Source organism: Symphodus melops (genome assembly GCF_947650265.1).
Source record: "Symphodus melops genome assembly, chromosome: 22".
NCBI classification, from domain to species: Eukaryota; Metazoa; Chordata; class Actinopteri; order Labriformes; family Labridae; genus Symphodus; species Symphodus melops.
Window position 1 is genome coordinate 4,242,703 of NC_136712.1, and position 16,611 is coordinate 4,259,313.

Below are 16,611 nucleotides of genomic sequence, written 5' to 3' on the forward strand. Positions count from 1 at the left end.
CCTCCCCAACCCCTCCACCTAAAAAAAAAAAAAACTGCAACTCTCTCTCTCTTCTCAGCTCTTAAAGATTGCCGTGTTATGCAAAACATGCCCACAGAATGTCCTTGAAAATCCCGCTACAATCAGTTGAAAAGCTCATTATTTAAAAATGATGTTTAATGTCCCCTCACTTCTGTCACAGCCACTTCTTATCTTCATCCCCCCCGTTTTGGGTCTTCATATATTTCAGTACAAACCCTCTTTCCACTCAAATTGAGAAGTGCAGAAGTGATCATTTTCAAAAAGCATTGCGCCCCATATCAAACAGCACAAAGACAATATATCTGATATTGACGCTGAGATGTTTCATTGTTTTTCACACTATGAGCACATTAGGAATCTGATGACATTCACACTGTCCCAGTTTCATTCTCGGCATGTTTTGTTGTTGTGTGTGTGTGTGGGGTTTTTTTTCCTCTCTCTATCTTTTCTTTTGAACCATCACCAGCTGTAAAAAGTTCCTTTAATACCACCGATTCTGTTTTTTTCTCCAGGTTCAGTTTTGAATGGAGATGAACAGGTGAGCTGCTGGATGGGCCAACCTGCCGAGGAACAAACACGCACTGCCAAGAAGCCCTGCTCTTCTCCCCGCCCCCCCCCCCCCCCCCCCCCGCCCCCCCCCTTTGACCCCCCTCATCATGTGGGCACCAGGTGCCGGTGCTAAACTGTCCTGCAGGCCTCCCTGTTGTCACCATTTATACCTTTTACATGTACAGTAACTTGTTGGGGGGGAAAAAAGCATAACGTACTGTGTAATTTCTTCTACAAGAAATGTGTAGGTTATCTGTATATAAATATGCCATTTTTTAATATATACACACATCTATGTACAAAAAAAGATATTCAGAGTTTGTGCAAAAATGTCCCTGCCACCTCATTTAGTGGACCATAGATTAATATATGCTGCTCTTTAAACTGTCTCCATATTACCCTGCTGCCCCCCTCCATAGATCATTTTGTACATATGGTTTTATTTTTTCATTGTGCTAATATGATAAATAACCAGAGAAAGAGAGAGAGATGGATGTTGTGTGAGATCCTGCCCTCTAGTGGTGCAGACAAAAAAAAAAAAAAAAAGCCACTCTGAGCCCAAATAACTCCACCATCCTTTCTCGTGGAGCATTTAACGAGGACGCACTGGAAACGACAAGACGAAGCACTTTGATACAACCGCACCAACTCAACGGACTCTTCAGTAGCCAAGGACGAAGAAAAAAAAAAAACGAAAACGAGAGACGCGTGAAGTTGCACAGAACTTCCTCTCGGAGAACGTCGCTCTTAGAAACCTGTCACCTGTCGTACTGTATGTTTTGTCGGGCAAATTGTCAACACAAAAAGGACAACTTACACACTCAGCCGAGCTGGCCTTCTACCCTCCCCCCCACCCAAAAACAACCCTCGCCCTCCCGCCACGTTACCAGAAGAAGAAATAACTGAAAGACAGACTGCTTTAGCTCATAGTGTGTAGAGTGTATATGACCATGTTGAAGTGAGGTGACTTTTAAAGACTAAAACCTGTTGCTTGCTGTGACTTTACACTGGTGTATCTGTTGACTCCTCAGTTTGTGTCGGAGTGTCGCGGGGTGACCTGTTGTCGCCCCGTTATCTGTCTTTGAGTTATTTCTGATGGACTTTCTTATTTCTGAAGTCTTATGCTGTTTTTTTTTTGTTTGTTTTTTTGTTTCTTTGTTTTTACATCTTCGATTTGCACGAAAATGAATCATTTTATTTTGTGTCCATTTTTTTTTATTTATTCTTGTACTTTGGTCAAAACTAAGTGGTGAGCAAGCAGAATTTCATTGTCAATAAAAAAAAAAAACGACTGTCAGTGAAGGAGTCTGTTCATGATCGTGTATTACAGCAGCGTGTCAAATGATCCAGACAACACACAGATCTACAGTTAAAAATTAAAACGTGAACGCTACTTTATGGCACACTTCATGTAAGGAGACCCTTCAGTTCAGACCCCCCCCCCCCCCCCGATACTGCAAAAAGCTGCTCATGTTGCCGTAATTTATCCAACCTCACTTTTCTCTTCAGTTCAGGCTCCTTCACGTCGCAGAGCTTTTTCCACCTGCTTCTCGATGTCTTTGAACACCTCGGGGTCCTCGATGGTTGGAGTGATCTGTGGGAGGGACACACGTCTCGTTGATTAAAACTGCAGTTTGATCCTTGATCCTCCTTCTGTCCTGATCGTTGTGTTTAAGCTGAAAAGTCAAATGTAGCACACACGTCAGCAAAAAAACAAAAGTTGTCTGAGCGAGTCAAAGCTCCTGGGAGGAAGTTTTATCTGGTCAGGAAACAGACTGAAGTCTGATGAAGGTATGAAATAAAAACAAGCTGAATAACTGGACTTTTAATTGTTATTTCGAATTTCTTTAACTGCTGCCACAGGAGACAAATATCATACTACTGTTCACATTTTCCGCTGAAAAGACAATGAGTAATATACGTCTGACTGTGAGACAGCAGGATGACACACTTAGTTGATAGTCACTTGATACACGAGTGTCGCACCTTGTAGGGTTTGCCGTTGATCAGGTTGGCGAGAGAGGAGCGAGGGATCTTTCCAGAGCGAGTCTTCGGCAATCCTCGGACGAAAAGCACTTTTCTAAAGGCAGCCACAGGGCCGATGGTGTCCCGCACCAGCTTCACCATCTCACTTATGATCTCCTCTTCCTTTTTCTGAACGCCTAAGACGCACACAACGTGAAGCGAAGAATACTCATGAAGGTAAAAAATAAACTATTTAAATAGGATCCATAAAAAAAAATAAAAAATCCATGATGGCCTCACCATTCTTGAGTACACATAAAGCCAAGGGGACGACACCCTTCAGAGCGTCCTCGAGACCAACAACAGCACAATCTCCCACCGCAGGGTGCAGCAACACTGACTGATAAAAAAAAACACACACAGACGGATACATTTATCAGTTTTTAAAAAGAGAACAATAAAGAGATGGAAAGCTGTTTTTTGGTCCTCTTCCTTCTACCTCTTCCAGCGCTCCAGCGGACAGCCTGTGTCCGGCCACATTGATGACATCATCAGACCGGGACATGATGTAAAGGAAACCCTCCTCGTCCACAAAACCTGCGTCCATGGTGTCGTAGTAACCCTGATGGAGGGAAAAGGAGGAAGAGTTTCAGCTTCTTTCTCTCCAAACAGAGAAGTTTGGGAAAGTTTGTCTCGGTTTTCTCAGAATTATTTCTCATTCAAACTTTCAAACTCTCTCTCTAAAAAAAAAAAAAAAAAAGCAGTGATGAAAAGTTTCAACACTAGAGGGAGACACCTGACCACATTTAACACACACTCTGTAACTCCTTTAATCTCGTGCCATTAGAAGAGAAGTGAAGTGGTCTTTTATGGAATCAGACAGCTGTGCTAATTACAACACATTCATCATGGAAGGAAACGGAGACGAATCTTACGGGGAACTTGGTGAAGTAGAGCTCCTTGAACAGATTGTGGTTCTGCCACAATGACAGCGCAGCACCGGGTGGAAGAGGCAGCCTGGAGGGAAGAGGATGTTCAACAATGGAGGTTTAAATCCATTCTTCATTACCTCTGTGCTACTGGCTCGACGGCACAAAAACAAACCTGGGCGTACCTGCTTTAATAATGTGCTCATGGTTTGTTTATGGTGAACCGCAAAAGGTCCCATTGAGATACAAAATCATTCCTTCAGTGGAACCCTGTACCAAACTGTGAGCACACAATGATAACAAGGAAGGAGAGGAGATGAGATGAGGGGAGAGGAAAGGAAAGGAGAGGAGGCGAAGAAAGGAGAGGAGGAAGAGGAAAGGAGGGGAGGAAAGGAGGGGAGGACAGGGGAAAGGACATTAAGGATATCAATACAAAATACAATGATGAGAGAAGAGGACAGGAGGAAAAGAAAAGGACATTGAAGTGATTTGATCAAAGTGAAAACCATCTGACTGAAAATCTTCAAACTTTTTATAATCACTTTAAATGTTATGTGAATTAAGGGAGGTCGATTAGATTTCAATTTTTTTAAGGATATGTGAAGAGGGATAACTGTCTAGACAAACAGCCTCACTCTCCCAGACATCACCTTGTCTGACACACACACACACACACACACACACACACACAGAGCAAATAACAGAGCTCCATCATCCAGTTGGTGTTTATCCAGAGAGTCTAAGCAATCCGCCTCCTTGACCAGCGTCTTGACCGAGGGGATTCAATTACCCGAGTGTGACCCCTGAACGTGCCTCTGCATGAATTAACTCGACTCGTTTGTGATGCTGATTTTCTGCAGAAAGAGGATTCAAGAAAATACTGTCGAGCTCTTTGCGCCTCCAGACGCTCTCTCTCTTCCAAACACGGTTCAGAGTACAGGAAGGAATAACCTGCCGAAGAGCTGCTTACCGGTGATCCTTTCTAAACACTGAGGAGACGCCTCAAACAATAACATGTCAAACTAAAATATCCCACCAGATCTCGTCTTACAATCTGTAATGCATTACAAGACTCTCACTCTGTAAATATTGACTGTAAAGTGTCTGAAGCTTTTGATCAAACGACAGAGCTGCCAGCGGCTTTCGAAGGACGTGCAGCTGTTTCCATCTCTACCTGCTGTTATCCTCGCACGCACCGCTCACGTCAGTCCCTTGGAAATCCCCCGGCGTTGGCACGGAGTCAACACCTGCAGCTACACCGAAACAGAGAAACCTGAGCCGGAGAGTGATAAGAGGCTGGTGGCAGGATGGGAGACGAGGCCAGTGGGTTGATTGTTTTTAAATGGAGGTCCACTCTGCGCCGCTCGCCCTCTTAAGAACACACGATTAATCTTTGAACCCAGACCGGGGGGGGGGCGAGGTTCTTGGGAGTCAGATGATTCAAGGTGCTTGCGGTGATTTAATTACATATAAGACCAACGCGTTCGGGAGGTTGATTTCAGAAGTGGGTTGCGCGTGTCGCGGAGTGACGGGAGAGAAGTGAAGCGGTGACTTCAGCTCGGAGTTAAAGCCCTCGGCTTACCTCACCACAATGTTTCCCAGGGTTCTTGGCTTCACGCCCTGCATGTCATCATCGATCACAGTGACTAGTGAGGAGGGAAGAGCACAACATTGATATTCAGAGACGTTCTGGCAAACTGGGGGAGCAAAATTATTGAATTGTCAGCGGAGAATAACAGGCAATCTCCATTGCTGCCTTTGTGACTGTACATCAGTGACATGACGATGATGTGCGATGCCAAATAATAAAAGTACAGAGAGAAGGTCGGTTTGTGTGTCACAGCTTTTACTCTTACCGTTGTAACCTGGAACAGGTTTTCCAGCTTGACCAGCAGGTGGCGTGAGAGAGTTTCCCAGACCGATGCACGAGGAGGTGATGGCTGAGCCGGTTTCTGATGTGAGAGAGAGAGAGAGAGAGAGAGAGAGAGAGAGAGAGAGAGAGAGAGAGAAGAGAGAAACATGAATACTCACATCTGTGTGGGAGACCCACAACACTTCAGTCTTCCCACAGGAGCTCTGCATGTTTGGTGAAAAGCTGCAGTTCTGACACACAGTTTTTTTTTTGTGCTTTGAATCAAAAAGTGTTTCTGACGGTGGGCTGATCAAAAGCGCCCGTGTGGGAATGCATCTGCGAGCATTAACCTACATGAAACAAAAAACCATGACAGCTCCAGCAGGCTCCCCCAGACTGTGCTCCACTTCCAGCGCCGCTTTGCCCGTTTGTCACAGCCCGCCCAGAGGACGCAAACAAAAGAATCGATGCAGCTCGGTAAGCGAGATTACATCAGAAATCAACATAGCGTGCAGCAGAGCAGCCCGGGATCAGCATCAGCATCCGTCTTCTGCTGAAAAGAAACACTCCCACGCTCCATGTTTGGGAAGGGATACAGCTTAATGCTTCCATTTATTTATCTTTGTTTTTTGCCCAGGAGGAGCGGATGTCTCAACTAGCATGCACACAACAGGTGACGAGAAGCAAAACAAACTAGAGCCCGACAGATAATATATCAGCCGATAACATATCAGCCGATACCGCGTCATTATCGGTATCAGCTAATTTTATCTCTGATTTTTTATCTCTAATATGTAATCTGATATTACTGGATTTATCCACCAGTCAAATAATTAATTGGAGTTAAACGATATCGGCAGAGAAGTCAAATTTATATTTCTTCCTGATATCGGCCCAAATAAATCCCACATCAGTCGATTTGATCACTTGATTTAGAGCGTTTTCTACGATGCACTTGTTTAACTTAGCACGTATCAGGGAATCGCCTCCAAACCACAAACAGCACCAGAGGACTCTTACATCACTAGCATTTTAGCAAGAAGTAGGTGTCACAGAGAGGTTAGCTAAAAGATAAATATAGCTTATACTCAAATGTTTGTCATTCGAGGGATTATTCTGGATTTGAGAGAGATGCGTCACTTCACACAGGTGCAGGGAGGGTCAGAGGAAAGTTTGAAAGTATTCCTTTAGCCTAACTCGATTTTAAACATTATTGCATCTTCTCCACATTTTCTGCAGGCAAACAAAAGTCATTTCCACTTTTGAGTAACTGTTTTTTTTTTTCTTTCTTTGGCACAACTTTTCAGCCGAACACTACCACCTATCCGTTCTTACTTTCACTTCTCCCAGGCAGCTTTTTTTTTAAGTTTGTGAGTGTGTGTAAGCTGATGTCTTAACATATACTCACTACACAGTTGACAGTAGGCGCAGAGTGACCTCCAACACTGTGATTTTCAGCATTTTTCACCACACATGAACACAATCTGTTTGTGTTTTTCTTCACACATGCCGCTCACCCTGGTTATTCTAATAAAGTCTCAGGAGTGTTGTGCGTGTGTTGCAGAAGCTACTAGAGACCGGCCTGAAGGCTTCATCGACTCTTTGAGTTGTCCGACCTTCTGTCTTTTTTTTTTTTTTTTAAATCACTAGAAAAACGCAAATTAATGCAAGCGCCGTTTCAAAAGGTAATCAGATCGTCTACCTTACGTGGAGTGTGTTCAGTGTAATCGTGATTTTTCATGTTTTGCTAGTGAGTAATTGAGGCCAAGAGTGTCGTGACATTTTCCTCCTGTTGCTATGTAAATGAATGCAGCGCGGTGTGTTAAAAACTGAATGTGATCAGTTGTTATAGCTTAGCAGGGGAGGGGAGGGAAGTTTCAATCATGTAATGTTGTAAAATATGCACGCGGCGACTCGTCCTCCGAGAGGCCAGAGGCCAACAGCGAAGCGTTCGAGCTGGAAGGCCGGCTATGCAAATGACAGCTCGGTCAATGCGGCGGCGATGTGGCAGAGAGGCGTCATTAAACCTTGAGGGACAGATACAGCAGCAGAGAGTTCGGCGAGGTTGCACATCTGTCAGCTCTGAATAGAAAGACGGGACTACAGCGAGAACCCAGCTACCACAATTATTTTTAAACAGAGGCAAAATGTTACATCTCCAGAGGCTACCTGTGGAGTACACTACTCGGTCAAATGCATTGTCCGTGTATTTGGAGTGTAACAAACTAAGTTAGACCTCCCCATGAGTGGAGGAAGTTTGAGAAGGTACACAAGGTCGAGTTGGACGCAGACAAAATCCTCTCCTGCATCTTGTTAAGGATCTTGCTCTATCGATTAAGGAGGATGTCGACCCCTCTCACTCTCCGGCTGATCAAACAGCCCGTAGACCGCTTCAGACTTCAGCTCAGCAGGCTTCAAAAGACGCCCGGCTGAGGGGCAGGAGGGTGCTGCTGGTGGAGGAGAGGATTAAGTTATCAAATGAAGGATGTCAGGAGGGGAGGTTTTAAGAGCTCAACGCATCGCCCCGACCCAAGTGACCTCTGACCTGGCATCCATGTACGGCTCATTCGTCAACAAGAGGTTAGCTACTTCTTCAAGGGCTCACAAGCCATCGCAAACAGTAGAGACACTATGAACGATGAGCAAACACGTTTCTTTAAAGGCTAACGAGAAGGGGGCATTTGGCCCTTCTTCGGGTCAGTATTGGCGTGATTGGAGGCCGTCTCTCTGCACGCCGTACGGTTATGATACGAACCAAAAAGAACCAGAGCTAAAGACAAATTCTGTAACTTTAATTAAATTAAATGTAAAGCAAAAAGATTCATGTTTTACTGATACTTTCGGAGTGGCGAATGTTTAGCACAATCAATACTCTTTCATTAATGATCGATCTTTTTTTGCCAAAAATATAAAACTGCTGCCAGGACTTTTTAGCCGGATATGTAACAGACAGAAATGTATTGATGCCTCTTTATGCAAACTCAACTATCAGAATGAAGATTGATTATCTATATAGGTATTGTTAATGTCTAAAAGTGCTGCGGGGAAGGGGGTGGGGGGGGGGGGGCGTCGGTGTCAGATGAAGTGATGGACTGCATTCTGCTGAATCAGCCTTTTTTCCCCCATTTTCCACAGCAGAGATTTGGATGAGTGATACTTATACTAAGTGATATTTTACTTCTTTGGGGGCTAAAAAAAAAAAAAGTGTAACTCATATGCAGGACAACATCAGGAAAGAGATAATCTGGACTGCTTTGTCCACAGGGGGGCGCCAAAAACAGCCCAAATAAAAAGTTCCTGAAAAAGTACAGGCGATATTAAGGCCAAGCAAAGTCAAGGTCCAAAGATTTTCTTATCAGGTTTTCCTGTGGTTGGTCACATCGTTGGTCTCCTCACACTACAGGAATGAATTCTCACAGGATGGGCCAGGATTTATGTAGCTGTAACAAAAAGCTAGTTAAACAGTTTTGATTGGGAGAACCGGTTTCCTGGTGGTTGATGCGTGCGTCCGGGTTCGAATCTGAAGAGTGGCTTATTTCCTGCATGTCATTCCCCACTTCTCCCTGACGCTATCCACTGTCCTATCTCTAAACAAAGGAACAGGAAGACAATAAACCTTAAAAAGAACTCTTATAATTGAGCTTAATGACACAAACGCATCCCCTTTAAATTACGACAGTATAGCTTTGACCCTGAAGGACGCCATCAAAGGTCCTTTAAAAACGCCTCTCAACTGCGAGTCGGTTAAAGGGCTCGATAAAGCAGCTGAACCGTGTCAGCATGGGTGGAGTGTTTAAACTCTGCTGCTTACAGGAGGAGCGAGGATTCAGCCCCCCAGCAAGTTAAAAATTCAAACCCAAATGAAAAAGGACAATATAATTGGACCTTGACATTTTACAAGGCAAAGCAGGAAGAAAGCCAAAAGCGTCTGAGTGGCTGCCAGGCCAATCGAACCTTTACAAAGCCAATATAGAGCTCGATGATAAGTCATTAGCTCTTTTTTTTTATATATATATATTTGGTCCTCATATCTGCATGAAAAGATGGAGAACAGACCACACACACACACTTCACCTCGAAGCTCACAGGAACAGATACAAAGAGAGTCAAACATTTTGCCAAATGAAATGATCACTTAAATCTGACTGATGCCTGAATGTAACACCAGTATTATTTGCTGTAACTATTAACATTACTTTTTTGAGATTCCAAAACATAAGGCTATTTTTTTTTATCATTATTATTTTGAGAAGAATAGACAAAAAAAACATTCACTTTGAGTATTCTGTTTGGGTCGTCGGCGAAGAATACAAATACTCTGCGAAGGCTTACAGAGGTGAGTGAAGGCTGCAGGGGAGAGAAAGGAGCTGGAGTCGATCACACACACTCTCTGTGTGTCGTCGTCTGTCTGCTCTCGTCTGACGGACTGGTGCGAGTCTTTGGCACGCGCACAAACACAGAAACACTTCTCAGTATCCTCTACTCCCACCTCGGTCCTTTTTCCCCCCCCTTTACTTTTTTTGCTCCCTCTCGCTGCCTTTGCCTCCGTACACAAACAAATCAATCTTCCTTGGACCTGCAGGAGATGAGCGTGGCCAGTGAGAGGCAGGTTGAGTGTGATGAATGGGCCCAGGCGGGAGGGGGGGTTGTTGGAGGATACGTTGGAAGAAAAGCGGGCTGGGCAATTCGAGGGGGCTTTTTTCCGCTGAGAGTGTGCTATCGAACAGCCAGGCTCATTACTAGTAGCTAAAGGGGGGTTGTAAGAATCATGCTCTTCTTTTTTTTCTTCTTCACTTTTTTTCCTCTGCAGCTACTCAAACACTTCTTAATATAAAGATATGAAAAACTGTGTTCTCCACAGACATGGGAGCCATGCTCTTCCACTCTGTCTGCAGGGCTGGCACGCTCTGACATCAAACTGAGTGAGGTGAACACAAGGTCAATAAAGAAGCGTCCCCATAGAGTGGGAACGGGTCATATTAGGTTCAGAAACCTTATAGAACACAAAAAAGCTGACTTGTTGGCAGTGGCGATTCCAGAGTCTGTTCGGACCCTGGACAAAACATTTACAGGGGCCCCCCAGAAGAGCGTCCATCACTTTTATATCTTCAGTCAAACACCAAAAAATTAGCAGCACAACAAGAGGGAGTGTTGACAGGTTTGGACCCCTGAAGGAGGTTTCCTACCGTCATTGCAAACACATTTTGAGCCAATGGGGTTGAAGGTGGAAAGACCTGGGGGGGGGGGGGGGGGGGGGCTCCTGCTGACCTGGGGCCCCGAGTTGTTGCCTGTTAACAAGCAGCGCCTCTGCTTGTAGGGACGCAATACATCTTTGAATGTTGTTGACTGACATAAATTACAATCTAAAGATTCTATTAAAATCTCAAACTTATAAAAGTTTACCTGCAAACCAGCATTAAAAGAAGGGTTGAGTCAAGTGCGATCTGATTGGTTGGCTCTCTCTTAAATGGTCAGTCGTTCAGCTTTGTTCTTGGATATGTTCCGCCCCTTTTACCATATATGTCAGTCCGAGGGAAGCCTGTGCTTGCTACAACGAGACAAGTTTGAATCAGGGACGTCTTTAGACCGAGCGTTTCATGCGGCTATCACTACCGCTAACAGGAGGAGGTAGGAGAAGCCGCGTTTTCCCGGACTTTGAATTTTTGCAAATAGATGCGCCGAAACGTGCACAAGACACCTGAAAAACACACGAAAGAACACCTGAAAAGGTAACTGATCAAAAACCAGGGGCTAAAAACAAGCGTGGAAGGCAGCCACGTCACTGGCTTCCAGTAATGAATGGAGACACTCCGTGGAGACTTTTAAATTAGTCATCAGGTGTGTGGTGCCGCTACGTCTCCTCTAATTGGGTCCCTGAATGAATGTTCCCCCATTCAAAGCACAAACAAAAGTCAGAAATATGCATCAGTGAATTATTTCTGTTCTTTCAGTGTCAGCAGCAGTAAAGCCTTCTCTCACTGGCAACAGCTTCACACACACACACACACACACACACACACACACACACACACACACACACACACACACACACACACACACACACACACACACACACACACAGCAGTTGTCACTTTATGGGTAAACAAACCTGTCAGAAATAGCCTACGGGGGTGACTCCTGTTTTATCATACATATGCACAGCGGTGCTCGTGGTTGTCTTGGTGATGGATGGTTGCTGGGGTAACTTGGTCGAAGCTCAACAATATAGAACACGCGTCGAAAAAGATGGGTTGTAGTGAATGTAGGAGGACTGGCACAGATGGAGGGAGAATCGACTGCAAGCTAATCACAAAGTTGTTTATTAAGCTAGCTGCCTTCTGTTGAAACGACATGTTTTTAACACGATCCCAATTCACAAACAGTAGTAAAAATGGACAAGCCAAGGATATAATGCCACATAACAAAAGCAGAGTATTATATATTGTCCTGCTCTTCTCTGCGATTTTGGTTCCTAATATGAGTGACAACCAAAGATTATTCCAGAACTGTTCTGTGAGGCGAGGACTCTTCCCTGAACAATTAAACTGAAGCAATTTAAAGTAAGACCTGGCCGTGTCCTGTGGAGCACAAACACCAGATAAACACTGGAGCTTGTTAAACGCAGGCCTCTCTTATTGGGGCACCATGTTAAAATAAAGACAAGGTGCCGACAAAGTACAAATAGAAAGTGAGACGTGTGGGAAGTCCAAAGCAGGCTGCAGAAAGTGGAAAAAGGAATTTGTGGTGCCACCCACCAAAAGTAGACATGAGAGAAACATGTGCGCACACACATTCACACACGTCCAACGTGCTCTCCCGTGTACAACTCTGACTCTTGGAGGGATAATTTCATTCCATCAGCTAAGACATTGCCTCCCTTATCGTTTTGCAGACAGCTCAGCTCATCTGCTCAGAGTCAAGTTTATGCATACAAATCCACTACTTAACTTGCTAATGAAACACCCCCATCTTGAGCCTCCCAAGCCCCAGCAGATAGATGCAACAATGGGCTGGGAATGAATGCCAGAAGAATTCCCAGGTTTCCAGAGCTGTGGACGGCGGCCTGCAGTAAACAGCGAGGTAAGTGCAAACGTGGCGTCTCACCGCTCGGAGATGTAATTACACGAGCCGAGGCATCTGTGCCGCTGTCTTTGCAGCGATGTAATGAGACAGGGAAAACAACAGAGGACTTTTTTTTTTTTTTTTTTTTTTTTTTTTTTGCATGCGCATGTGTGCTTGGTGTTGAATGATATGAGGCCCGAAGCCACGGCCCCCCGAGCATCTCTCAGAGGTTGGAAAACAGCACGAGAATGACAAAGACACAGGAAGTGTTTATTGAAAAGAAATGAATTGTGATTTGTTTTCTTAAAGAAAGACAAGCTGAGGGAGCCGTCTATGAGAAGGAAAGAATACGAATAAGGTGAGGGGAAAAGTTGGTGGGCTCTTTTTCAGAATTCAAGCTAACAAGCAAATGGACACTTTGGGTATTTCTGCTGAAATGTTTTAAAAATAAGGAGGAATCAACAAGTATTTCCTGATCAAAATTCCACTTTATCAAGGGATCATGATCGACAGCTATTTCCCTTAATTGTGAATTATCCTCAGTACCCCACTTCTCAAGGTTGGAAAAGAATATTTCTCAGATGTCATGGCTGTATATATTTTGGTACTTTTATTTTGGCGGACCTTAAATGAAATTATGGGGTTTAAAATTGGTTAAATAGCATCACATATGCAGGCTACTAAAACGTGTACTTTGACCACTACGAAGCTTCTGATGAGAAGAAATCCTGCAGGTGAAAAAACATTCAGCTTTAATTACTCATTACGCCGAGGTAATATCCCCGTCAAGCTTTTTGTGGCTTCAGGTGAGGATTCCTTATTGGTGAATACTCTGCTTTTAAAAAAAGCTTCTGTTGTTTTCGCCAGTGAGACAATGAAGTTTTCACAGAGCCTGTTAAAGTGTCCTTCACAAAGCTTCTGCATCTCTTACTTTTAAGGAGGAGTGGGGGGTGGGGGCGGGGGGGGAAACCAATCCTGTGCCAGCGTTGCATTTTGACAAAGGCCAGCGGGAGAACGAGTCTATTCTGCAATTTATTTGACGAGACAGGCGCTGTGAGGAGGTCCGGGTGACTTTTCTTTTTTTTTTTTTTTTAAGATAATTTGCTCGGTGCACAGCTGCTGTCTGTTTGAGAGAGTCACAGAAACAAAGACAAACACACACAGACAGACAGACACAAAAACATTTCTGTATATCTGTACGCCGCCGCTCACTGCTGAGGGAGCTTGCCGACTAGAAACACACATTTGTTGCCAGGCAACACCAGTGACATCATCACCCTTGTCCGCCCCCTGCCAGTGACTCTCGGGTCTTAAAATAGCGCAGAGATTATTATCGGGCTTCAAAATGGCAGACTTTCGCCGGTATGCACATGAGCTGGGCTGTCTGTGGCTTCAGGTGGCTTCAGGGAGTCAGATGAATGTTGTCTGGATTTGGGGTTAGAGTGTCGAGGTGGAGAGACTTTAAGTGAAGAGAAAGCAAAAGCATACATTCATAACAATATAATAAAGAAGGTAAAAAAAAAATGGAGAGTTAGAAGATGAACTCGAGGGAAAAAGAAAGCGGTGTGGAGTCACGTCAGGCTTGATGGGACAGGATGAATCAGCGTATCGGATGACAGGAAGAGTCTGACAAATGATTGAGTCCGCCCCGCATGGGAATAATGAGCACGCCGAACATTTCCACTCTGTATCACAAAGCTCATCCCGTCTGCACCAGCAAAGTGCTGCAGAGTGAGAAACTCATCAACATGCTTAATTGGGAAAAAAAAACAATAATGTCCCTTCAGTGAGCTTATTACTGCAATTAAATATTCCCAGCGAAGAAGGAGTATATACAGAGCTGCATGAAAGAGGCGACATGTTTGATAGATACAAAGTCAAGCGATGTGTTGAAAGCTTACAACTCAAGGATATGTATTCTACAGATGGTCTCCTGCCATGATTTAAATATATTTCTGTTTAAACTTCATTCTGATTCTAAAGTTTTATTTCGAACTCGTGCAAGTAGCACAATGAACTGAAAAACAAACAAAAAAAAACAAATAAACACAAATAGTCAAATTCAACAATAATATGAACCCAACATGTCTGAAAAGGATGAAGCATAAGCTTATTTAAACCCATCCCTTCTCCACTACTTAATTAACAACTCCCATATACATATTTACATATACAAACAAATAACAGAGTAACTCAACAAATATAATTCATGAAACACCCGATTGATAAAGCCCCTCTTCCTCCGTGTACCTCGTGAAAACCATGTGTTTGTCCTGCTTTTCAAACAAGGTCAATTATTGTTTTGTGTAATTTTAACATTACAATGAATTGGACCTTTCAGTTATCATTGCACTTTTTCCTTGCGTTAACGGTAGAATTTATTCTGACTTCATGCCATCTTGAGAAACACTTTGAGCTGCTCCACATTATTGTACTATTATTGTATTATTGGGACTATAAGGAAGGCATGCTTCAACCTGTGTACGTCATGCTGCTTCTCTACATGCCATCATTAGGACTAACGGCTGTTTTGTGTCAGCTGGCTCTCTTTGTGTCAAAGCAGGGCCTTATTCTTCTCTATGGAGAGCTGGGTTAGGATTGCCGCGAGCTGTTTGTGTGAAGCGACTGTTTACCATTAGCTCTGACACACAGTTTGGCTGCAAGGTAAGGAAAGCCTCCTGGGTTTCGACGGGGGAAAACAATACAAAACTAATCCTTTTCATTTCTGTGCACCTGGCACAGCGGATCCACTGCTCCCAGTGCAGGGAGATGATATCACAGATAATGAATTAGATGATGCTCCCGTTAACCGGAGCTGGAAAACCACTGACTGTGGGATGAAGAATTCTACAGTGATGATCGAGCAGCTTTACACAGAGGAGCGGGAGAAAACACTTCAAAGTCTGTGAGAGACAGCCGAGGAGGAGCAAGGGGTTCAAAAGTAGTTTTTTTCGATCATGACTCAAGTGACAAATGTATTTCCTCATTTATTATTAATTCAGCCAGCAGGAACCTTCAGCTTAAGAGGAATTTATAATAGGCGGCATGTTGTTTTTTTTGCCATCAATGACAAGCACTGGCTCCCTGAATGAGTCACAATCCTGCCGCTCTTTACACATCTCCAAGGACTTTTTCTTTTTCACATTCCTCCCAACAATGAAAAACAGCAGATTTAGAAACGACCTTGTGTAGGCTCGTCGGCTTATTCGAACGTTTGTAATTTCAGTTGGACTTTCCCTCGAGGTTTTCCTGGTCAAAGTCACAGCAAAGTTTTAACAATTGATCACAAAACAAATACAAAAAAAAAACAAGTTCAAAAGAAAGGGGGACGAAAAACCGAGTATATGGCTGAACTGCCTTCAGTCAGCCTTCAAATCTGTGGCTGTGTTGGATGCCGTTTGTTGGTGGTAGTGTCTGTAATGCCTTTCACTTCGATATGAGATGTTCATTTGTTATTTTGGGGCGTCTTGCTCTAGTTTGATAGGACAGTGGAGAATAGAAGATCAGGAGAGAGTTGGTAATGACGAACAGGGAAAAAAGCAACAGGTCAAACATGAATCTGGGTTGCCCCCCCTTAGAGGACTATAGCCTCTACATGTGGCAAGACCGAAACGCTAGATCAGCTTTGCCCCCACACGCCATTTTCTAATTTGGTCCCAGTCATTTGGATGGATATGAAGTTTGTAAAAGCCACCTGAGGACATCAATGTAGGTCTCTTTTCATGTTGAAATAAAAGCTCAGACACTCCCTGAGCAATAATGTAACCTCTCTCTCTCTTAATTAGTCCGGCTTCAGTGTTCCTTAAGATTTGCCCCCGCTTCCTGTCTCTGTTAGAAAGCTTCAACAATTTAAAATGCAAGTCAAATAGTCTAATTTGGATTTTTTTTCAAGTTAAATAACTATGTTTTTTGAAGGTGAGGAGGCTGAAAAATCCACCCATTTTAAACTTTTTGAAGGATGCTAGGTTAACAACGTTAGCTCGATCATATGTAGTACAAGTTTAAAACATTTTAACTCTGGCGCATTCAAACACTGACTGACAAAATCATAACCTAAAATGAGACATCAAAGTACATCAATTAGGAAACTCATTCTCCATTGTGAACATATTTCTTGCCATACATGCTTTTAACTGCATTGTTTTCCTGAAAGCCAAACTCAATTCACCTGGTCCACTCTTCACTTCTCATGTTGCACCTTTTCTAACGCTCGACTACGGCTTTCGTCTTCGC

At 43.7% G+C, this 16,611-nt stretch overlaps 2 protein-coding genes across 6 annotated transcripts in view; one reads left to right on the top strand and one right to left on the bottom strand.

The window, feature by feature from the left end:
• ppfia2 (PTPRF interacting protein alpha 2) overlaps window positions 1–1,764 on the top strand; it is a 130,322-nt gene extending 128,558 nt beyond the window's left edge. For all 3 annotated transcript variants that reach the window (XM_079335539.1, XM_079335540.1, XM_079335541.1), the window contains one exon: window positions 534–1,764. Coding sequence is in view for 1 of the 3 variants with exons in the window: in XM_079335540.1 (XP_079191666.1) it covers window positions 534–545 (12 nt within the window). In the remaining 2 variants the exon portion in view is untranslated. The remainder of the gene's footprint in view (window positions 1–533) is intronic.
• acss3 (acyl-CoA synthetase short chain family member 3) overlaps window positions 1–16,611 on the bottom strand; it is a 126,165-nt gene that overhangs the window by 53,769 nt on the left and 55,785 nt on the right. For 2 of the 3 annotated variants that reach the window (XM_079335544.1, XM_079335542.1), the window contains 7 exons: window positions 5,321–5,416; window positions 5,047–5,110; window positions 3,471–3,552; window positions 3,035–3,157; window positions 2,836–2,935; window positions 2,557–2,732; window positions 1,865–2,164 (listed from right to left, as the gene is read on the bottom strand). In XM_079335544.1, coding sequence (XP_079191670.1) covers window positions 2,081–2,164; window positions 2,557–2,732; window positions 2,836–2,935; window positions 3,035–3,157; window positions 3,471–3,552; window positions 5,047–5,110; window positions 5,321–5,416 — 725 coding nt within the window. In that variant the 3' untranslated portion in view covers window positions 1,865–2,080. Of the gene's footprint in view, window positions 1–1,864; window positions 2,165–2,556; window positions 2,733–2,835; window positions 2,936–3,034; window positions 3,158–3,470; window positions 3,553–5,046; window positions 5,111–5,320; window positions 5,417–16,611 lie in introns of those variants that run through there. The other variant, XM_079335543.1, reaches the window with a different exon arrangement.